Source organism: Eschrichtius robustus, chromosome 15, assembly GCF_028021215.1.
Source record: "Eschrichtius robustus isolate mEscRob2 chromosome 15, mEscRob2.pri, whole genome shotgun sequence".
Taxonomy (NCBI): Eukaryota; Metazoa; Chordata; class Mammalia; order Artiodactyla; family Eschrichtiidae; genus Eschrichtius; species Eschrichtius robustus.
The window spans coordinates 76,387,463-76,406,853 of record NC_090838.1 but is presented as its reverse complement, the minus strand read 5'-3'; the positions used below and the strand labels follow the sequence as shown (position 1 = coordinate 76,406,853).

General features: G+C 37.1%; 1 protein-coding gene across 1 annotated transcript in view; it reads right to left on the bottom strand.

Moving 5' to 3' along the window:
- The window catches only part of CTNNA2 (catenin alpha 2), a 1,055,603-nt gene that overhangs the window by 61,627 nt on the left and 974,585 nt on the right, over positions 1-19,391 (bottom strand). The window contains exons 13-14 of the mRNA XM_068564030.1: positions 10,912-11,063; positions 2,702-2,815 (exon numbers count right to left, since the gene is read on the bottom strand). Of these exons, the coding sequence (XP_068420131.1) occupies positions 2,702-2,815; positions 10,912-11,063 (266 nt within the window). The remainder of the gene's footprint in view (positions 1-2,701; positions 2,816-10,911; positions 11,064-19,391) is intronic.

Below are 19,391 nucleotides of genomic sequence, written 5' to 3'. Positions count from 1 at the left end.
ATAAGATGTCATGTTTAGGAACAAAGGGCCTGATCATTTCTATATTTCATCAGATCAGGGTATGATTGTTTTCATTCATTCTCTCTCTCTCTCTCTCTCTCTCTCATGAAGTATTGTAGACAAGCAGCAGACAGGAACACATAAAGGAAACAAACATTCAACCTAATTTCAGAATTTGAGAGCAATGTTAGAGTGGGTACTAAATTCTTTTCTCCCACCATAACCTCCTCTTAGATTAATTTACCATTTTCAGAGAAGAATATCTCTGAATGAGAACACAAAGTAACAGGGGTGAGCAGGCTGCTGGAAAGAGCAACTGCCTCTGTCAGAGACAACTTTTTCCTCCTTCACAATTTTGACCAAGTTAACACACTTCTCTGGTCAAAAGTTCGACCATCTGTCATCTCAGCAATTCAGTGCACCCTCTTATTTCCAATTTACAGCCATAATTCTATGTCTCTGATTTGTCATCATATAATTATAGGCTTAAATAGGCTGACTCAATAACTAATGCTGTCTGCTGCAAGTTACTCATACAGACCTCATGATAGATCGCAAAGACAAATCAGCAAGTGCTGGATTACAGGGGTACTTTGTTCTTATTATCCTGGCCCATGTTCATCATTCATGCTGAAAAATCTTTTGAAAAAGACTATTATTGTCTTTTCACCCACTGGGTGAAGAAATAATAAATGATGTAGAGAGGTGTCATCTGACTTTTGTTTCCACCCATCATAACAGACTTGATGTCTAATGTAATGGAAGTACAATGGGACTGTATTCTTCCTTGTAAAAAATGAGGCTACTCATGCCATTTTGACAAGATGGTAATTAAAAGATTATAAGATAAGGGTTGTATAATATGCCTTAGTCTTTGAGAAAACAAGTCAATGGATAGTTGGGCTGTATCAATACTAAGTTGCAGTCAGTCAATTAAATTGACTTTGAATTGATTAATGTTTGGATGAACTACTCAAACTTGCCCTTTGTCATTGACATAAAAACGCTGGTTTTAGTTAATTTTGAAGATGAATTGACTTGATTGATGCATGAGTTTAGCGTTATGCCAGCATAGGCTCAGAGGACTCTCAGCTTAATCAACTTACTTATTTTCAACATTTTAGGGGGAGTAAATAGAGTCTACAAGGTATTTTTTAAAGTAGGGAGCATCATACTCTTTTGTGCACTTTTCTACTGTCACCAGCCTGTGATTAGAAGAGATTTCTCTGCCAAAGGATGAAAAGTCATCCTTTATTGAGCACTTAATATATGTCAAGTATTTTGCTCATTATTTTAATATATTAAGTAATTAGAACCTCAGAAGAATCTTATCAAACAAGTCTATTATTTACATTTTACAGGTGATAGGACTGAAGCTCTGAGAAATTAAGCAGCATGTAACATAGTCCCCTCTCTACTCTTCACAATTCAAAACCAAGTCTGTCTGAAATCAAAGCCAATGCATCTTCAATGCTCTGCCTTTTACTCTCACATTACCTCTATCAATGTCCATATACATCTTCTGTATCATTTAGTTGTTGGATGAGACTATCAGGAGAAATAAGATTTTAAGTACAAAGACTTTCTTGACTCAACATAAAGCTTCATCTGTGTTCTCTTTATTTTAACCTTTGATTGGCTATTTCCTAACCTTCTTTCACAATTCCTAAGCCAGTGTGAACTTTCTAAGTTTTCTTAACCCTATGCTAAATTACCATCTCTTTCTCATGCTTCTTATTCATTTTCTTATCTTAAGTGAAACTTAACAAAGAAAATTAGAGTATCTAATTCTCAGTTATACTCTACTTTAATTATTTTTCCCCTATGGAAACTGAGCCTTTAAAGGGAGGAGAATCTCTCCCTCTTGCAATCCCTAGGAATTTTATCTCCTGCCACCTGCCTTGATTACCAGCATCTTACCCTCAGGGAGCTCCAGCTAATAAGATTGGTCAGATTCCAGAATCTTCTTTGGAAGACTTGTGTTGGTGGACAATGTCACAGAGTGTTCGAGGGTGTTCAAATGTCAGCCAGAGTGGTCATCTTTCTGTTGCTTCTTGCTCCACACCTTAAGCTGGTATATTTCTCATATGTCTCTGTAATTTCTTTTTCAATCACATGGTAGACAGATCTGGGGCTACTGCCCTGGCTACAGATAGGTATCGGGGGAAAAAAGTTCTCTCTCTACTCTGATGGCCTTGAACGAATTTCAAAATATGTGGTATTGTTTATCAGAGACCCTAGGCCAGAGTATGGAGCAACAATAGGCCCACAAATAACAAAGTAATACTCTAATTCTCTATTTGTGGTTTCTTTTGTGTGGTTAACAAGGTTGGAGACTTCAAGCAGAACCATGGTGTCTGTGCCAAAGTAAGATCTGAGCATTCCTGTATCCCCTGGTCACTGAATCATCTAATCATGATCCCCAACTCCCAACAAATCCACCATACACATAAGTTTTGCTGTAATGTGGCTGCTATGTTTTGAGTTATGGAGAGAGAATGGAGTTAGAAGGAATCAGAATCAGTGGTAGTTACTTCCAATGTGTAAAATGTGAATTGCTAGAAACAGCCCCAGATGAGGCATAGATTTCTGAGCCATGAATCTCTGGGATTCCAGGTCCCTGGAAATCAGAAATTTCCTCAGACCAATTTGGTGAACACAGCCCCTATGCACCAAACCAAAGTCCTGGATGTCCACTCACCCGTGCACTCTGTCCTGCAATGAGCTGGTCATCCTCCGTCTGAACACTTGTCCGGCTACGTACATCATAATCTTCCTGCTCAAAGTCTGAATCATCCTCTAGTTCTTCTGGGGTCTAAAAATACAGAGGAAAAGAGAAAAATCAGCATACAGATCTCCCTCGACTTACAATGGGGTTAAGTCCTAATAAACCCACTGTAAGTTGAAAATATCATGTCAAAAATGCATTCAATACATTAACCTACAGAACCTCATAGCTTAGTCTAACTTACATTAAACGTGCTCAGAATACTTACATTAGCCTACAGTTGTGCAAAATCGTCTAACACAAAGCCTCTTTTATAATAAAGTGTTGACTACCTCATGTCATTTATTGAATACTCTATTGAAAGTGAAAAACAGAATGGTTGTCTGGGTACAGAATGATTGTAAGCAGATTGGTTGTTTACCCTTGTGATCGCGTGGCTAACTGGGAGCTGCGGCCTCTGTGCCTATACAATAATAATGGATAACATGCTTTAAGTTCCTTCCATATGCCTATCACTTTTCTAAGTGCTTTAGATACACTAACTCACACAGTTTTCTTGACAGTCCTATGATGTAGACACCATTTTCTCCATTTTACACATAAGGAAGCTGAGACATGAGAGGATATACTTTGTTCAGAGTCTTCTAGGGCAGGCAGTTTGACTCATGTACTCGAAACTACCATGCCTTGTTAATTCTAAGAGGATAAACACAGGAGGTGGCAAGGATGGTGCAGGAAGGGAAAACAGTGCATTAGTGTGACATTCTCTGCTCAACTGCCTTTAGCCAGAAAGCTGATGGTCACCCACAACCTGCCTCTTGGCACATAGGAGCACCACCTCCCAGGGCTCTGTCTTTCAAAAGGAAGGAACAGATCACAGGCAGCACTGATGATGCAGTTGCCTATTCCCCATCTAAAAGGATGTATTTTAATTAATTCTGCTGATTTCTTTGGCTACCTCAGTGTAATTAATCAGGTGTGGTTATTGATGAAGTCTTGAGATTGGTCAGACAGGCATAAAATGGGGTCCTTGGTGCCAATATCACATTATGCTTAGTAATTTTCCAAGCTTTAGCATATCCCTCTTGTTTTCCTTCTCTCTCACATCAACCCTATTAATATTTACTCAGTCATCTACAGATGCTCAATATTCTTTCATAGGAATATTAAAAGAAAGAGGTTTTGTTCCCACACTTTATTAACTCAGGCATGGGTGGGGTGGGCAAACCCTGGTTCCCATAACTGGTGGTGTTTTCATTGTGGACAGAGACAATCTCTGTTCATTTCTCACTCTTCTGGAGTGTGTCAAGGAACAGTTACAGCAGGTTAGTAAATTCTGCTGACAGATGAGATGACAAGATTTTAGACACTTTTCATCATTAGTTTTTGAAAAGGACAGAAAAAAATAAAATGGAAAACCTCACTCAACAGAAAAAAGGAGAAAATGACAGTACCTATGGTACTGTGTCCAAACAGTGCAGTGATTTGCACATTCAGTAGATGAGTCAATGGCAAATGTAACCTGGCAGCATAAGGCTCCTAACAATGAACTTATATTCAAGCGGCCACAGCTCAGGAACCAAAATACAATTTAAAAATGAAAAAATGTCATTATTTCATTTTTTTTTTAATGTATAACTGATTCACTTTGCTGTACACCTGAAACTAACACAACATTGTAAATCAACTATACTCCCATAAAAATTTTAAAAACAATAAAATAAAAATGAAAAAAAAAAAAACCTGGATGTGGACCCAGGGGACCTGAACATTTGGGGCCTAACTCTGCCACTGATAGGCTGTGTGTCTTTCACAAGCCACTTAGGGCTTTTCTACCTCCTCACTCATAAAATGGAGATAATAACTGCTACTTGCCCTGCCTGCCTCACAGGATTCTAGGATCAAATATATATGAAAATGCTTGGTAAACAATAAAAATAAACTAAAGTAATAAGTGATAGTGATCATTATTATGCTTAATAATAAAATATACACCTAGTAACAACAGCTACAATCATCATCATAACAATCATTTTTTACTAACCACTATGGGTAAGGTGTTCAGCTAAAGGATTTAATCCTTACAATGACCTAATGAAATAAATTTAATCCCCATTTTATAGATGTACAAACAGGTTCAGAGTTGTTAGGTAAATTTTCCAAGGCACCACACCTAGCAAGTCGAGGGTTCCAGAGCTTTTAACCATTACAAATACCACCAGACAAATGGACGAGATTAAAGTATTTTCCTGTGCCTAAACCATACAGCAAACCCATCCAAGCCACCCATATACATAGTTCTGTGCATGTGAAATTTCCTAATTTCATGTAAATGTGTCTCCTATCCATGCTGTTATTTTTTTTTTTTTAACTTATTCATTTTGAGTGTTAATTTGACTGGTCAAGGACCTCCACAAATTAAAGGAGACATGGAAAAATGTTGATGGCCTGCAAATGGGCCAGAGATAATTAGACTTGTATCATTAGATAGTGTCATAGGGTAAAAGGAATAGAAAAAATATGCAATTCACTGGACTGGAGGCTGGAGAGTGAAGGTCAAACCTCTCAGTTCTGTCCTTATGTGCTCTCAAAGAAGGCCTTTTTATAAAAATAAAGAACCACTTTGACCTACCCTTGGTTCCATGGTTCTACTAATAAAATATTTGACCTGTAAAATAGCTCCCTTTTAAGAGTCTATCAGATTAATTTGTGCATACTACAGAAGCCCAAGTATATCATGTGACTTTTCCAGGGTCACACCACATGTCAGCTGCAATACAAGATCAATCTACCTGACTCAGTTTCCCAATCAAATGCTCAATCTTCTCTACAACAGCTTCTGTAAAGAAGCAAAATGAGAAAAAGCTGAAGAATTTACAGTCATTTCACCAGGACATGTGAATAATGTAGTAAGGACAATTTAAATGAACAGCTCAAATGTAAATGAGTTTCATTGGGGGCAGAAAGATGACACAATTTGGCAACTGCAACAGGAGAGTTTGGGGGATGCATGAAGAAGGATTTCCCAACAGCTCTCTAATCACTGGAATGGATTGGAAATTAGAAAGTAGAATTAAAGATTTCCTAAAGCCAATATAGAACAAAATCTCCCTCATCAGGACTGATTGGTCACTGGAATCTCTATTCTGTATTACTCAGGAGGCTACCTAACTTAGCTCCTTTTTTCTGCCCTTACCCCACACTTTCTATTCTCACCAGTATAACCAGGATGTTCCACTTAAGATCTAACTCAGATCATGTTATTGTCCTGCTCAGAAAACTTCAATGGCTCCCATCTCTCATTCATTGGGGTTCTTAGGCCACATGTGCCATTCTCTCTGCCTGGAACACACTTCCCCTAATACTCTTATGGCTTGTTTCCTCCTCCTTCTCCAAGTATCTTCCCAAATGTCACCCAGTGGTCACCCTTCATAAAACCCACATCCATCCTGTGCTCTATCCCCTTTATACTGCCTTGTTTTTCACATTAACTAGTATGTTATATCTACTTGTTTGTTCTCTGTCTCCCACCAAAGGAATATAAATTCTTTGAGGATTGGAACCTTTGTTATTTTGTTCACCTCTGTATTCAGGGCACTTCCACCAGTAGGACATCTAGTAAGAATTCAACAAATGAATTAAGTCATTAAATGAATGAATGACTAAGATCCAATTACAAAAAAAAAATTAAAAAATCATACTAAATTATTTTTAATTGAGTTAAGAAAACAAAACTAGGGATGTTATGGGACCATGTTGATAACAGCAATCTGTAATAGGTAAATCAGTTTTGTCACATAAGTTGTTTCTAAAGTTTCTTCAATGCTTTATTTTCTGGCTATGACAAATATTCTGATGCCAATCTTTTCAATTTTGATAATATTGCTGACTAATTTAACAAATTCTATCTCATTAATTGATTGTATGATGATAAATTTCATCCAGAAGGTTGAGGAAGGGAAATATTTCTTGGGAACCTACTAAGGCCAGGTCTATACTAGTGCTTTAGAGCTGCAGTAATATTTGTCCCAATTTACAGATAAGGAAACTGAGGCATAGAGAAGGAAATTAGTATGCCAACCACCCCCAAATAGTTAAGCCATATGTTCCCAAACTTTATTGCTTCAAGCATTGTCTCAGTAATTTTTTCATGGTGTCTCTAGGCTAAAAAACAAAAGAAAACTAATGGTTCTGCTTCTTAAGCAGTTAGATCATAAAAATGGATTAAGTTGATTGGCCCTAACAATTTAGTGCCTGTTGCACACTGCATTACTTTTCAAACCTTGGAATACAGTTGAACATCCATTGAGCTTGCTTTTTATCACAGCAACCACCAGAAACCCTGTATCACAAATACATGATATGATCAATATATGATCAAAAAGAATGTACCAACCTAATGTTTAAACTCTGAACCACCTTCAGCTACTATGTCACACAGTATCTGAGAGATGTTTATGTGTTTCCCTTGACATTTAAAAATATCTTGCAATGCTCCAGGGCATCTTCATGCCCATTTTGGGGGGTGTGAAGTTAAGCTATAGAATCTTATCTGAACCCTGTCCTAAGCCCTATTGTTTCTCATCCCTGCTTTCAAAAGTTTCATATGCAACAAAATTAATAGGTTCCAATTACAAAAGTTCAATGTACAGATATTATTTTTTTGTCGTGGTCATTCCATGAGAAGCAACTACTGCTGAATACAGATATTCTGACACCAAGATATTACCACCTTCTATGCTACTTTAATTTCCAATATTAAATGTTTAACTCCTTGTGTCTTAAATATACACTTGCTCCTCATTTGCAGATTCTTTATTTGTGAATTTGCTTACTCACCAAAGTTTCTCATAATCCCTAAATCAATACTTTTGTAGTTACTCACAAGCGTGTGTGTGCAATGTGGCAAAAACTTTGAGTCACCCAACGTGCAAATTTCCAGCTGAGGTGAAACAGCACAATGTTCCACTTTCTTATTTCAGCTCTTGTACTGTAAACAAGTATCCTTTTTGCAGTCTATTTAGTGCCACATTTTTGCATTTTTGTGCTTTTTGTTATTTCTCTGCTTAAAATGGCTTTCAAGTGTATGTGCTGAGGTGTTGTTTAGCATTCCTAAGTGCAAGAAGGTTGTGATGCACCTTCCAGAGAAAATTCATTAGTTAGATAAGCCCCCTTCAGGTGTGAGTTATAGTGTGGTTGGCCATGAGTTCAATGTTCATGTATCAACAATATATATTAAATAAAGTGTCTTTAAACAAAAACATAAAACAATCTAATATATTGATCAGTTGATGAAATTGTGACCAGAGGCTCACAGGAACCTAACCCTGAATTCCGCCTAGAAGCAGTGTTTCAGTATTCTTTAATTCAGGGTTCACTGAATGTAACTACTGCAAATAATGAGAATCAAATATATGTTGGTGTGCCAGATTTGTCTATTCATTTTTTAAACTACCATATTAGGGTAATCAGAAAACTCCTATGTAGCTGATAGATCACCAAAGACAAGCCTTGGCAAGAAGCAAACAAAAAACTGTTTTATGGAACAGAGACAGAGTTGACCTGCTCCCAAAGAGAAGTAGGAACCTGAAAGGTGAGGTTGGAATACAGGAAGGACAAGCTTTGTATGCTTCAGAGGGTTGCCTGGAGCTGGCCTGGAGTGCCTACATACTAACGTCACCATTAAATATGTATTGATTGCTGAGAGGCAAGGTGATGGAGAATTTGACCTTTCAAGATCCTTTCTGCATTTATTTTTGGGAAAAAAATTCTTATTTTTCCAAAGCATAATCAATACTTTGAGAGAAAGGAGGCATGGCCAGGTTTGCTGAGAAAGAACTCTACTTGTCTTACTGTCTTTCTTCCTGACTTAGAGTAATGATTTTATTTTTAAGCAGACTTAACCATCATACACAGAAAGCAAACCAAGAATTTAAGTACAAAATGAAGCCATTCCAGTGCTGAATGGAGAATGATTTTTAAAATAACAATTTGTACATACTGTACATTTCTCTCTTCCTAAGTTTTAAGTGGTGTGAAATCCATCTGATCAAATCACTTAAAATGTCAAGATGGAGGAATGACACTTCATGTAACAAAGATATGGCATTTTTATCTAAAATTATGTTTTTTTACAGCTCATGAATGAATAAATGAATGATGGCTATAAACTTCCTCAGTCTCCCAGATGAATGGTTGTCACAAATGTGACGGCTAACAAAGCAGAAAAATGGCAACAGAGGGAATATGTCTTGAGAATTATAGTGGAATTTAGTGCCAAATGCCTTGAAAACATAACTCTCATGGTCTATTACTTTATTTCACAAGTTAGTATATAATGGGAAAAAATGATATAATTTGTTACAGGCTTAAAAGGCTGACTATCCTTCCTTTACTTCTCCTCCAGTTCTCATACCTTTTCTCTCTGTCACTTTCCCATCTGCATAGTTATCTCTTTTTCTTTCCCCCAACACACACAGTATTAAGCACTGTGCCAGACAACGCACCACAGTGAAGGGAAAATAAAAAATATAGTCTTTGCTTTCCAAACTTTCAGTCTAAAGAAGGTAATAAACATTAAAAGAAATAGTGTAACGATTATGATCACAAGCAGAAAGAGTTATAGGTAGCTAAAGAATAGGGTCAGTATTTTTGAGGGAGAAAATTTAGGGAAAGAAGATTTGAGCCAGGTCTTGAAAGATGGTAAGAATTTGACAGATCTAAAATGAAGGAAGTTAGAAGAACAGGAAATATATTTGACAGTCTCCAAAGTCCAAAGTTGAACTCCACGTTGTTATGTATAACTAGTATTGTCTGATACAACTTATGTAATGTGTAAGTGTGTATTATAGAGAGAGAACAATAAATCACAGATACTTCTTGAAGTATTGAGGGACCACACACAGAAAATAAATTGATTGTTACTGAAGGGGATGTCGGTTTAGATGCTCAGTGATCACCCTGAGAGAAAGTGTTTCAAGATGCACTCAGCAGTTAACTCATGGTTTCACTGAGCAGCCTCAGAAACAGCTGTGGAGGCTGAGGATGGAGATACAGTCTAGGGCTGCCTCATCCAAAATGGTGGCCAGAATCTACATGGAGCTATTGAACACTTAAAATGTGGCCAGTGCCACATATTGAAACGTTAGTTTTGGATACATTTGAGTAAATAAAATATGTTATTAAAATTAGTTCATCTGTTTATTTTTGCTTTATTGACACACCTACTAAGAAATTAAAAATTACAAATGTGCCTCACATTATATTTCCATTGGACAGCAGGCTTTTAAGATTAGCACCACAGACGCATCTTCTCTGCCTCAGTCCTAATACCCACAAATATATCTGTGTCATCAATTATGCTTTTGAATACGTATTTAAGTTTACTAAGAAAGAGTTCTGTGGCTAAGAAAAGTGTTTGAAACCTACTGTGCCAAATTGTTGATAAGGCAAGGAGAAAAAATAGTCTCTACTCATGATGGAATATAGTGCAGCGGTTAAATGGGATGAGGTAAGCTATGTGTCTTCATAGAGATAGAATTGGATGAACAAAGCAAGTTGCAAATAACACGTATATGAGTTTTAAAATCTGCTGTATTATGTTTTCTAGTGTGTGTCTATATATAATTACTTAGACAATGGTTTGGAAGGCTCACACCTACCTGACATCAAAAGACTGAGGATGGGAGGATAGTAGGGTAGGTGATAGGGGAGGTTTGCTGAAAGATTATTTAGCCTTATTTATAATGTCTTAATTATTTGTTACAAGAAGAAGGTAGCTCTGTATCACTTTACTGTCATTATCAATATCATTATTATTATCATTATCACTAATACTACTAAGCTGGGTGATCTTCATTTCTTTCCATTGCATGGCTTTCTGATTCTAATGGGGAATAGTGTTAGCAATGGTGAATGGAAGGGGCACCCCTAAGTTGGTATCAAATTTAGGCAACAATGTGTGTAAGAAGTAGGCAGGACATCACCCTTCAGGATATTCAGTGCTGATCTAGGCTTGTTGGGATCACTGATCCCTTTATAAGTAAAAAGTCCCCATTGTCTGACTAAATGAGGAGCTAAGCAGCTTACCAAGTTAAACTAAATAATTAAAAAACAAAGAGTAAATTTTTTGGGACCCCTACTAGAAGTTCCATTCAGCTCCGAGCTACAGAGACCTCACATACCCTGATCATCAGCACAGCCTTTCTGATGTCCCGAACGCCGTCGTATACCAGGCGAGAAGCGTCGATGAACTCGTTCTCTTCAAATGGTTGAGGGACGTTGGCACTCAGGGCTTCAATGGCAACCTCCACTTGTTCAGCAAAGCGTGGCATCACTGTGGTAAACAAAGTGAAAAGCAGTGGATTAGACAATCTTTCTTTCATGCTCCCTTGTTTCAGCCCTTAGGGAAGATGGCAGGCTCTGGGTATCCCAACATTTCAATGAAGCTGGGTGCCTGCCTGTCCATTTTGGAGTGGATCCAATTTAGTGATCTTTGTGCCACTTACCTTCAGCAAGGAAAGCAAACCGTTACTCCTTGAATGGTGATGGTATGCAACAGAGCAAGTTTTTGAAACCTGCCTAAGGTAATGTGGAATAGTGTATGTGAGTCCAGGTTTCATGTTATCCTGAGCTGAGTTCCAATTCTGCTAGTTCCTAGCTGTGAAACCTTGGCCACATTTTCTTAACCCTTCTAAATCTGTTTCTTTGTATATAAAATATGATAGTAAGAGCCTACCTTGGGGTTCAATGCGATAACGCATACAAATGCACTGGATGACATCTGGCCTTTAGAAAGCCTCAATAAATATGGACCTAACATTAGATGCTAAAGGCATAGCTGGTTGAATAGCAGACTTTAATCTATATTGTTTCATAGTAAAATGTAAATGAAATGATCCAATCCATTCCACTTCTGTCTGGAATGCAGGTCTTGAGACACTGGAGGTGGGGAGATGGCTGTGGAGGGAGGCTTGTGAAAAGACTGTGTAAGAGGGGAGATGGAACACCCAGAATATTCCAACAGAAAGGCTATGAAAAGAGACCAATGAACTCAAAGATAATTTGATTTTGTTCCATTTTCCCAGAACTTTGTTGATGTGCAAGAAGATACATATGAACATTTTAAAATGTGGGCACCTCTTTCCTTAAATAAGGACACCTACATACACACTGGAAGTTTGTGGAAAGTAAACTTAGTGACTATTTAAAAAATGCTGCTGATTCACTGATGCTCGAAAATTATAATTCAATTTTTTCAGCTGTTATCTTGTAACAATCAATTCATATGGCAAAGGAAAGCCAAAAGCACAATTCTTTTTATTTACAAGGACAATAAAATAGAAACGTCATTCATCTATTTCCATTTCTGAATTTTCAGGCCTGATTCATCGTTATACTCATTTTCAAAGTCTGTGGATACTTTAACATCCATTCTAATCCCTAGTGGGAGAAACTCTGCTAAATTACTTTACTCTCTAGGGTCAGAGTATTCAAGATAAAACATTCCTTAAAAAATGTATTTCTACTAGGAAAAGTCAAATGTTATTTAAAAAAAAAAGGAGGGTGAGAGGAAAACAGAGTAACCACTCTTTCAATAGAAATTATCAAAACCAAAGCATGGCAAGGGGTGAATTTCCTTCTGTGAGTAAATTGCTATGAGTGGTTCTCTATATTACTTGAATTTTTCATTTGGGCCTTTAAACTGCTTTTATATGAAAGGAATTTGGAAGATATTGAGAATATTGCTGCAAATATGAATCAAATGAAAATATATTTCTAAAACCCACCACATTAAACTAAGACCATTTCAGCTATACACTTGTGGTGGGAATAAAGTGTTTTACATTTCTAAATAATCTAGATAATTGAAACTGATCTCCTTAAGCATGAAAACATTTTGTATGTGTCATTTTCACGTGAGTATCTTTCTTAAGTGAAATTACAAATTCCTTTCCTTTCCTAAACTCAAAATTATAAATAATATTAATTCCATTTGATATCTAAGCTGCCATAATGACCATCAACAATTTTACACATGTATATGATAGTATCTGTAGCACTTAGCTGCACAAATTTTTGTCCCTTTTTTATAACTGATAAATGACTGGTACTCCTCCATGTATGTAAGATAAATACTCTTACAAATCAATAAGGAAAAAATAGAAAAATAGACAAAAGTTTAGAAAAGGCAATTCACAGAAAGGAAATCCCATATTATTGATAAATAAATAAGATGCTTGACTTCACTAATGAGTGGAAAAATTACAATGTAAATAATGGGATAGTTCATACCTGTTGGAGGATGAGGAAACAAATTAAAACTTAAAATATCCGTCTTATTGAGCATGTGGAAAAAAGGGAACCCTTCTACTATAGATGGAATGAAAAATGGGAACATATCATTTTGGAAAATGCTTTGTCAAAATCTAGTAAAATGATGCTTTCCAGAGCCAGTCAGTGAGTTGCGAAATTAGCTAGGGCATAGCCAAATGCTGACTTCTGAGGAGATACTGATTAGGAGACTGAGTACACTGGGGACACAGGAATGTCTTTGTGTATCTAGAGTTACAGTTGTTTTTTGTTAGGTTGAATATTTCAAGAGTTAATAATAACAAGAGTTACATTAAACCAGAGGATAATAGCTGCTGTAAGGGAGCTCTTTCAACTGACTCTAACCCAGACCTATTCTGAGTCTTCTAACTCAGGGGGGAACCACTGTGATCTGTGCACCCCAGGTTCACAGACTATACATATGGATGGGACAAAATGAACTTAAGGATGTAAATCAGGAAATAGCCAGTATATTAAATCGAGTAAGTCCTGACGTCTAAGTGTTTACTGGGAACAGAAAGCTAAAAAGATATGTCATTTGTGAGAAATTTTAAAATGAACAAGAATACTGTGCATAATTTAAACATATACTCATTTTTATTACACATGTTCTGAAAAGATGTATGTAACCTTAAGTTATAGTGGTTACCTTTGAGAGTAGAAGGAGAGGCATGGAATTAAGTAGAGGTCTTAAGGAGGCCTCAGGTGTATCTTATTTTTGAAATAAATAATAATGTGAATCAGATATTGCCAAATAATATTTGTTATACCTTGGGGTACAAGCTGAGTGTCAGTTATATGAGTCTCTGTTCCTTTTGTATTTTTGAATCTTTTCAAAGTCCAAATTTAAAAGGAGATCAACATATTACCCTGAAGGCTTTATTTCTCCTTATAGAATAAGGCTCTGAAAAAATAAAATTCTAGCTCATGGCCCAAACATAATAGAATCCAATTTGATCCATAGTATTAAGTGAGGAAGACCCTCAGAAATGCTGACTGTGATCAAATGCTTAATATTCCACTAAGATCCACCAGCTGGAAAGCTGAGTCGAGTAGTCCCTATCCTCTAGACCCTCCGGGTGAAAACCTTTGATGAAGTCCAAAAGGGAAAGTGGGGTTGTGTTGCTTTGTTTTATTTGTTCAAGGCCACCCTGAGGAAGAGGTGGGAAAGAGGAAAATGCAGGAATTGACATGCTCTCTTTCTCCACCTGCCTCTAGCCCTGATTCTCTCAAGGGAGAGAGAAGAAAGCTAAACTCTAAAGGGACCATTCTCATAAGGGATGCTCTGGGGCCCAAAACATACCCAATACTGCTATGAAACCCCAAGTTTGGCAGAGGGCATTCTGTTTGCTCCAGCATGGAGTACAGAATCTCTCTTGGGAGATTTAGGAGGTACGGTTTTTGAAGGAAAAACAGTGTTGTGGGTGTGGCATTGTCAGAAGAGGCAGAAAGAAGAGATTGGAACAGAAAATAGCATCAATTTTCCAAGGAGGAAAAATGGTAGAGGAAGTGGTGTGGAATCCTTACTTTTCAAATAGGGGCTCAAAGGGCAGTTTAGCATTAATATTCCAATGACCTTATTTTACTCCTCAAGCTGATAAAACCTAGAACTTGAACACATTCCATTTGATATTTATTTATTGTAACTGAGAAGACATCCATTTCTCTTACCACAAGTCAGTGTTTTTCTGGGTCTGACCCTTAAGAAAAGTTTCTTCCATGCTCTGTTCCTAAGTGCATTCAATACTTATTTATTTAGGGCTTGGTCAACTGCTAAAACTCTTTAACCAACATACCTTTGCTCTCCACATTGGTGCTCTCTTTCCTGTTTTAGTTTTATCCTCTCTGGTTTTTAAAGTGATAAGATAGAAAAACAAAGGTTTATAGAACAATGATCCATCCTGACAGAACCTAAGATGTTAGTTTAATTATGAATTCTTCCAACACTTTAATGGGGTTTGAAAAATGAAATACCTCCAAAGTAATACTGAGATAGAAACAGTCTCAAAGTACTTCAAATATGATGCTGATTCTACTTCCCACTAATTAGGACAAAACACAGCATTGCCTTTGTGATTCACACATTGTATATTAACAGAATTTCTGATATAGGATTATATAAATAGAAGCTTCTTTCTGCTTTCTGAATTACATCCAAAAATGTAGACACCACTATACTGTTATTTATCAGAAATCCTGGATTGCTCTTAATAGCTTATGTCCTGAAGGGGTGATCAAAGTTGGAAATAAACTTTTAAATTCTCACTGTACTTTTGTATGCAGCGTGCACACTAGGCCACAGAATGATGATATTCCAGGAGTAATGAAATCAGAGTTAAGTATGCATATAAAAATCAAGGTCACCTGTTCTAGTGTTGATCAAGATCCTAAAACAGAGGTGAGGAAGATCTGCACTGAATCCTCCTGAGAGATTTCAGAGGTGAAATTTTAGAGCACAGGGTGAGTCAGTAAAATGAACAAAACATTGTGCTAAAGATGCAAATAGGACTGCCGACAACCATAAGAACCGAATCCAAGGTTAAATAGAGGCAGTAGAAATGACTAGCCAACCAACTCCATTGCCTCTGAGTAACCACCTAAAAGGTCCATGCTCTGCTGTAAATGTTCCAATGACTTCTTTTAATATAGAGAGGACTATAAAATCTCTTTATCAAGATATAAACACAAACATCTGACACCTGACTATAATTCCTATCTGTCTCTGTCTCCCCACTTATTCCTACATATATTCAAATGTTCCAATTAGACTGAATTACTTCTATGTCTTCAAATATGACAGAGACACACCATGTCATACCATGTCCATGATCAATTTATTCTCTCCTACTAAAATGTACTTCTTTCTTTGCCCCTGGTGAATATCTCCTCAATCTTCAACAACCAGTTTAGAATTGACTGCCATTGTGAAGCCTTCCTTAATCCCAAGACACTCCAAAGTTGGCCATTCTCTACAATTTTATAGCATCTTAATTATGCCTGCACTATTATAGAACTTAGTACACTGTATGAGGATTGTTTGCCATTTCTGTATGTCAACTGTTTCCCACAGGAGTCACTTTTAGGCAGAGACCATCTCTTCTTCATTCATTGTATCTTAAGCCCTTATTATGCTTCTGGCACAGCTATATCCAGCTGGGAGAAGGATGGGAAGTGAAAGAATGGGATGTAAGAAGGAAATAATTTGTCACCGAGTATTTCAGGGAGAAAATGAGAAGTTTCACATTCCACATACTAAGTCGCTCTCTTTCTGCCCATCATTTCATATTAGTTCAGTAATTTTATTAAAGAGTTTCATGAGTCATTAACCAAGTTATTAGTGGGCATTCTAGGTTTGGTCTCAAGAGACCTTTCAAAAATCTGAGCTCAGAATCCTTTGAGGACCATTTGAGTAGAAGCTTCACCACTGAGCATGGAGAAAGATTCATTATTGTATCCTTGACTAGTTGACCAAAGCCAAACTAGCATATCTGCATGCATAGGGGTCATCCAATTGTGGCGGTGCGGTCAACCAACATGCTTTCTTGAGTGTGTTCCTTACACAAATTTTATTACTGAGGATAAAAAAGAAAAAATAGACAAGGTCTCTGTTCTAGAGAAAGAACCAGTCTAATAAGTGTTAATATAAAACAGATAAATAAGAATAAGAACATTTGAAAATAATCTATAAAGAGAATAAAATATTAGGACCGGGATAGAATTGTGGCCAATTCCAGTACAAGAATCAGTATAACCACACCCTCTCCATTACAAATAGTTATGATGCTTCCATTTTAACAGTTGAAGTTAGGCAGAGAATTAGGTGTTAATCAGAGTAGCTGGAGCCAGAAAGTATTAATTTGGGGAGACTCTGTGGGGGCAGCTCTAGTATCCCCCTACATCAGGAAAATACTACTTGATGACGTTTCTGTAGGTAATGGATTCTTTCCTATAAATGGTTTCTATCAGACATTTCTAAGGAATTTTATTCAAACAGCCCCCAATTAGATGTCAGGTTAAGAGGAGGAGAAAATATAAAGGAGAGAATTATGTAAACCATCATTCAGGCCTGAATTTGGCCAGAAGAAAGTCTGACTGGCATTTACAAGACTCTGTGTGTACCTTGATAGTTCAGCACATCCATGAAGCATCATCAATTAGAAGGGAGCCTGTTTGAGTCTGAAGCTCCAAGTCTTACTAGTGTAGAAGTAGGAACTAACACAAACTGAAGCTGTTAACACATTTGTTGCTTTGGTAACACTTAAAAATGATGGAGGACAAACCATAGCCACTGGTCATTGTTTCATATTGATTCAGTAACTTTAGTAAAGAACTTCATGACCTATAATTAAGCCATTAGAGGATGTTCTAGGGTCCCCTCATCCCAAACAGGGACCTTTCAAAATCTTGAGCTCAGAATTCTTTTTAGGGCTGCTTATGTTTCTACCTATTGGACAAGAAATAATCAAGTGGATCTATAAGTCTACCTCATGAACAAAGGCTATTTCATTACTGTATGTAATTTATAGACCCATGCACTCCCTGTAGATGTAGAGGCTTTCCTACAAGTACAAGAGTGGCCATAATCTTGTTGAAACACTTGACTAGCATTTCCTGCATTATCCAGACCTTTACTTCTTGATTTTGCACACTCGCTCTAATACTGGTTATGATTTTCATCACCACTCAGCTTCTTCTGAGATTAAAGTTTGAATCTCTGATACTAAGTCAAATGAAATGTTCCCTAGTAATGTCATTAGATTCTTTCTTTCATTTGACATGTACACTGTTACCTTTGAATTATGTACTAGCTTTGTCTTCTCTGTACAATTCCTCAAATCTGTCCCTCTCTGTTCCAACTCTCCTCTCCAATCACCTTGTGCCAATCTTGGCTTTTTTTTCCTCACTATCTAGCTCTGTTATTATCCTCTCCCGTCCTGGCCAGATACTGCATAGCTCTGTCTAGACACAATGAAAGGCACTGCACGAGGAAGTAGGTACATTATGGCAGAAGTTAAACATGTCCCTATTAAATCCATGTTGTGGGATCTGTTCATATGTCTTAATATTCTATCTTAATTATGCTAGTCATCACCCTTATTGTTTGTCCCATCTTTATGCATTTGCAAATATGTATGTGCGGTAGTCAGCTTCTGAGATGGGCCATTCTTTCCTGGTATTCATGCCATTGTATGATCCTGTCATCTTGAATGTGGGCTGGAACTAATGACTTGCTTCTAACCAATAGAATAGAGAAAGGGGGATAAGGTGTTATGTTGGTAATTAGGTTACAGAAAGGTACTGGCTTCCCATCTTGCTTGCCTTTTCTTGCTCTCTCACTTGCTCACCCTGATGGAAGCCATTTGGTCTATGGAAAAGCCTCCATGGCAAGTAATGGAGAGAAGCCTCTGGTGAACAGCCAATAAAGAATTGAGGCCTTACGTCCAATAAGAAATGAGCAACTGAGGCCTTTCAACAACAACGTGAGTCAGCTTGGAAGTAGGTCTTTCACCAATTGACCCTTAAGATGACTGCAGCCCTGGCCCATACCTTGATTGCATCCTTGCGAGAGATCTTGAGGCAACGCCACCCAACTAAGCTGTGCCGGTCTCCTGACCCACAGAAACTATGAGATAGTAAATGTTTGTAATGTTAATCCATTAAGCTTTGGTGTGATTTGTTACACAGCAATAGCTAACTAATAGAATATGCTATGTCAGAAGTAGAAATAACAGTAAAAATAGTCAGAAGGTCATATTAAAATTTCTGTTCATTCATTTGTAGCAGCTATGCTGGTCTAGGTTTCTGGTATATTTATTGCACTCAGGCAGAAGCTTAATTGAATCTTGATATTTGATTATATTTATTTACAAGTTAACCAGTTTGAGCCTCAGTTTACACAAGTGTAAAACAGCTGGCCTTCTGGTTTTACATAAGGTTTAAAAATAATACATTCTACAAATTTTATATACAATTTTAAATATAAACATAGGTTGTACTTAGTCACTGGGGATAAAGTGGCATATAAAATAAATATGGTCTTGCCTTCAAGGGACTAAAAAGTGGGATGTATGTAAGATGCTTCTCATTGTGCCAAGCACACAAGATTCACAGTAAATGTTTCTTGTAATTGTCGTCTACACACCATGACCCTTTGTATCTACCCATCCACACCCCCTTTATCTTTGTTTACAGCAGGCAAAATCATCCTGTCTCTTTTGGATGGAGCTTGGAAGTACAACTACGTGCATGATTCATCACCAAAAAGTGGGCCTTGTGGGAGTGAATTAAACTGAAAATAGCATACAAATTAGTGTTGAAATCTCTGAAAATT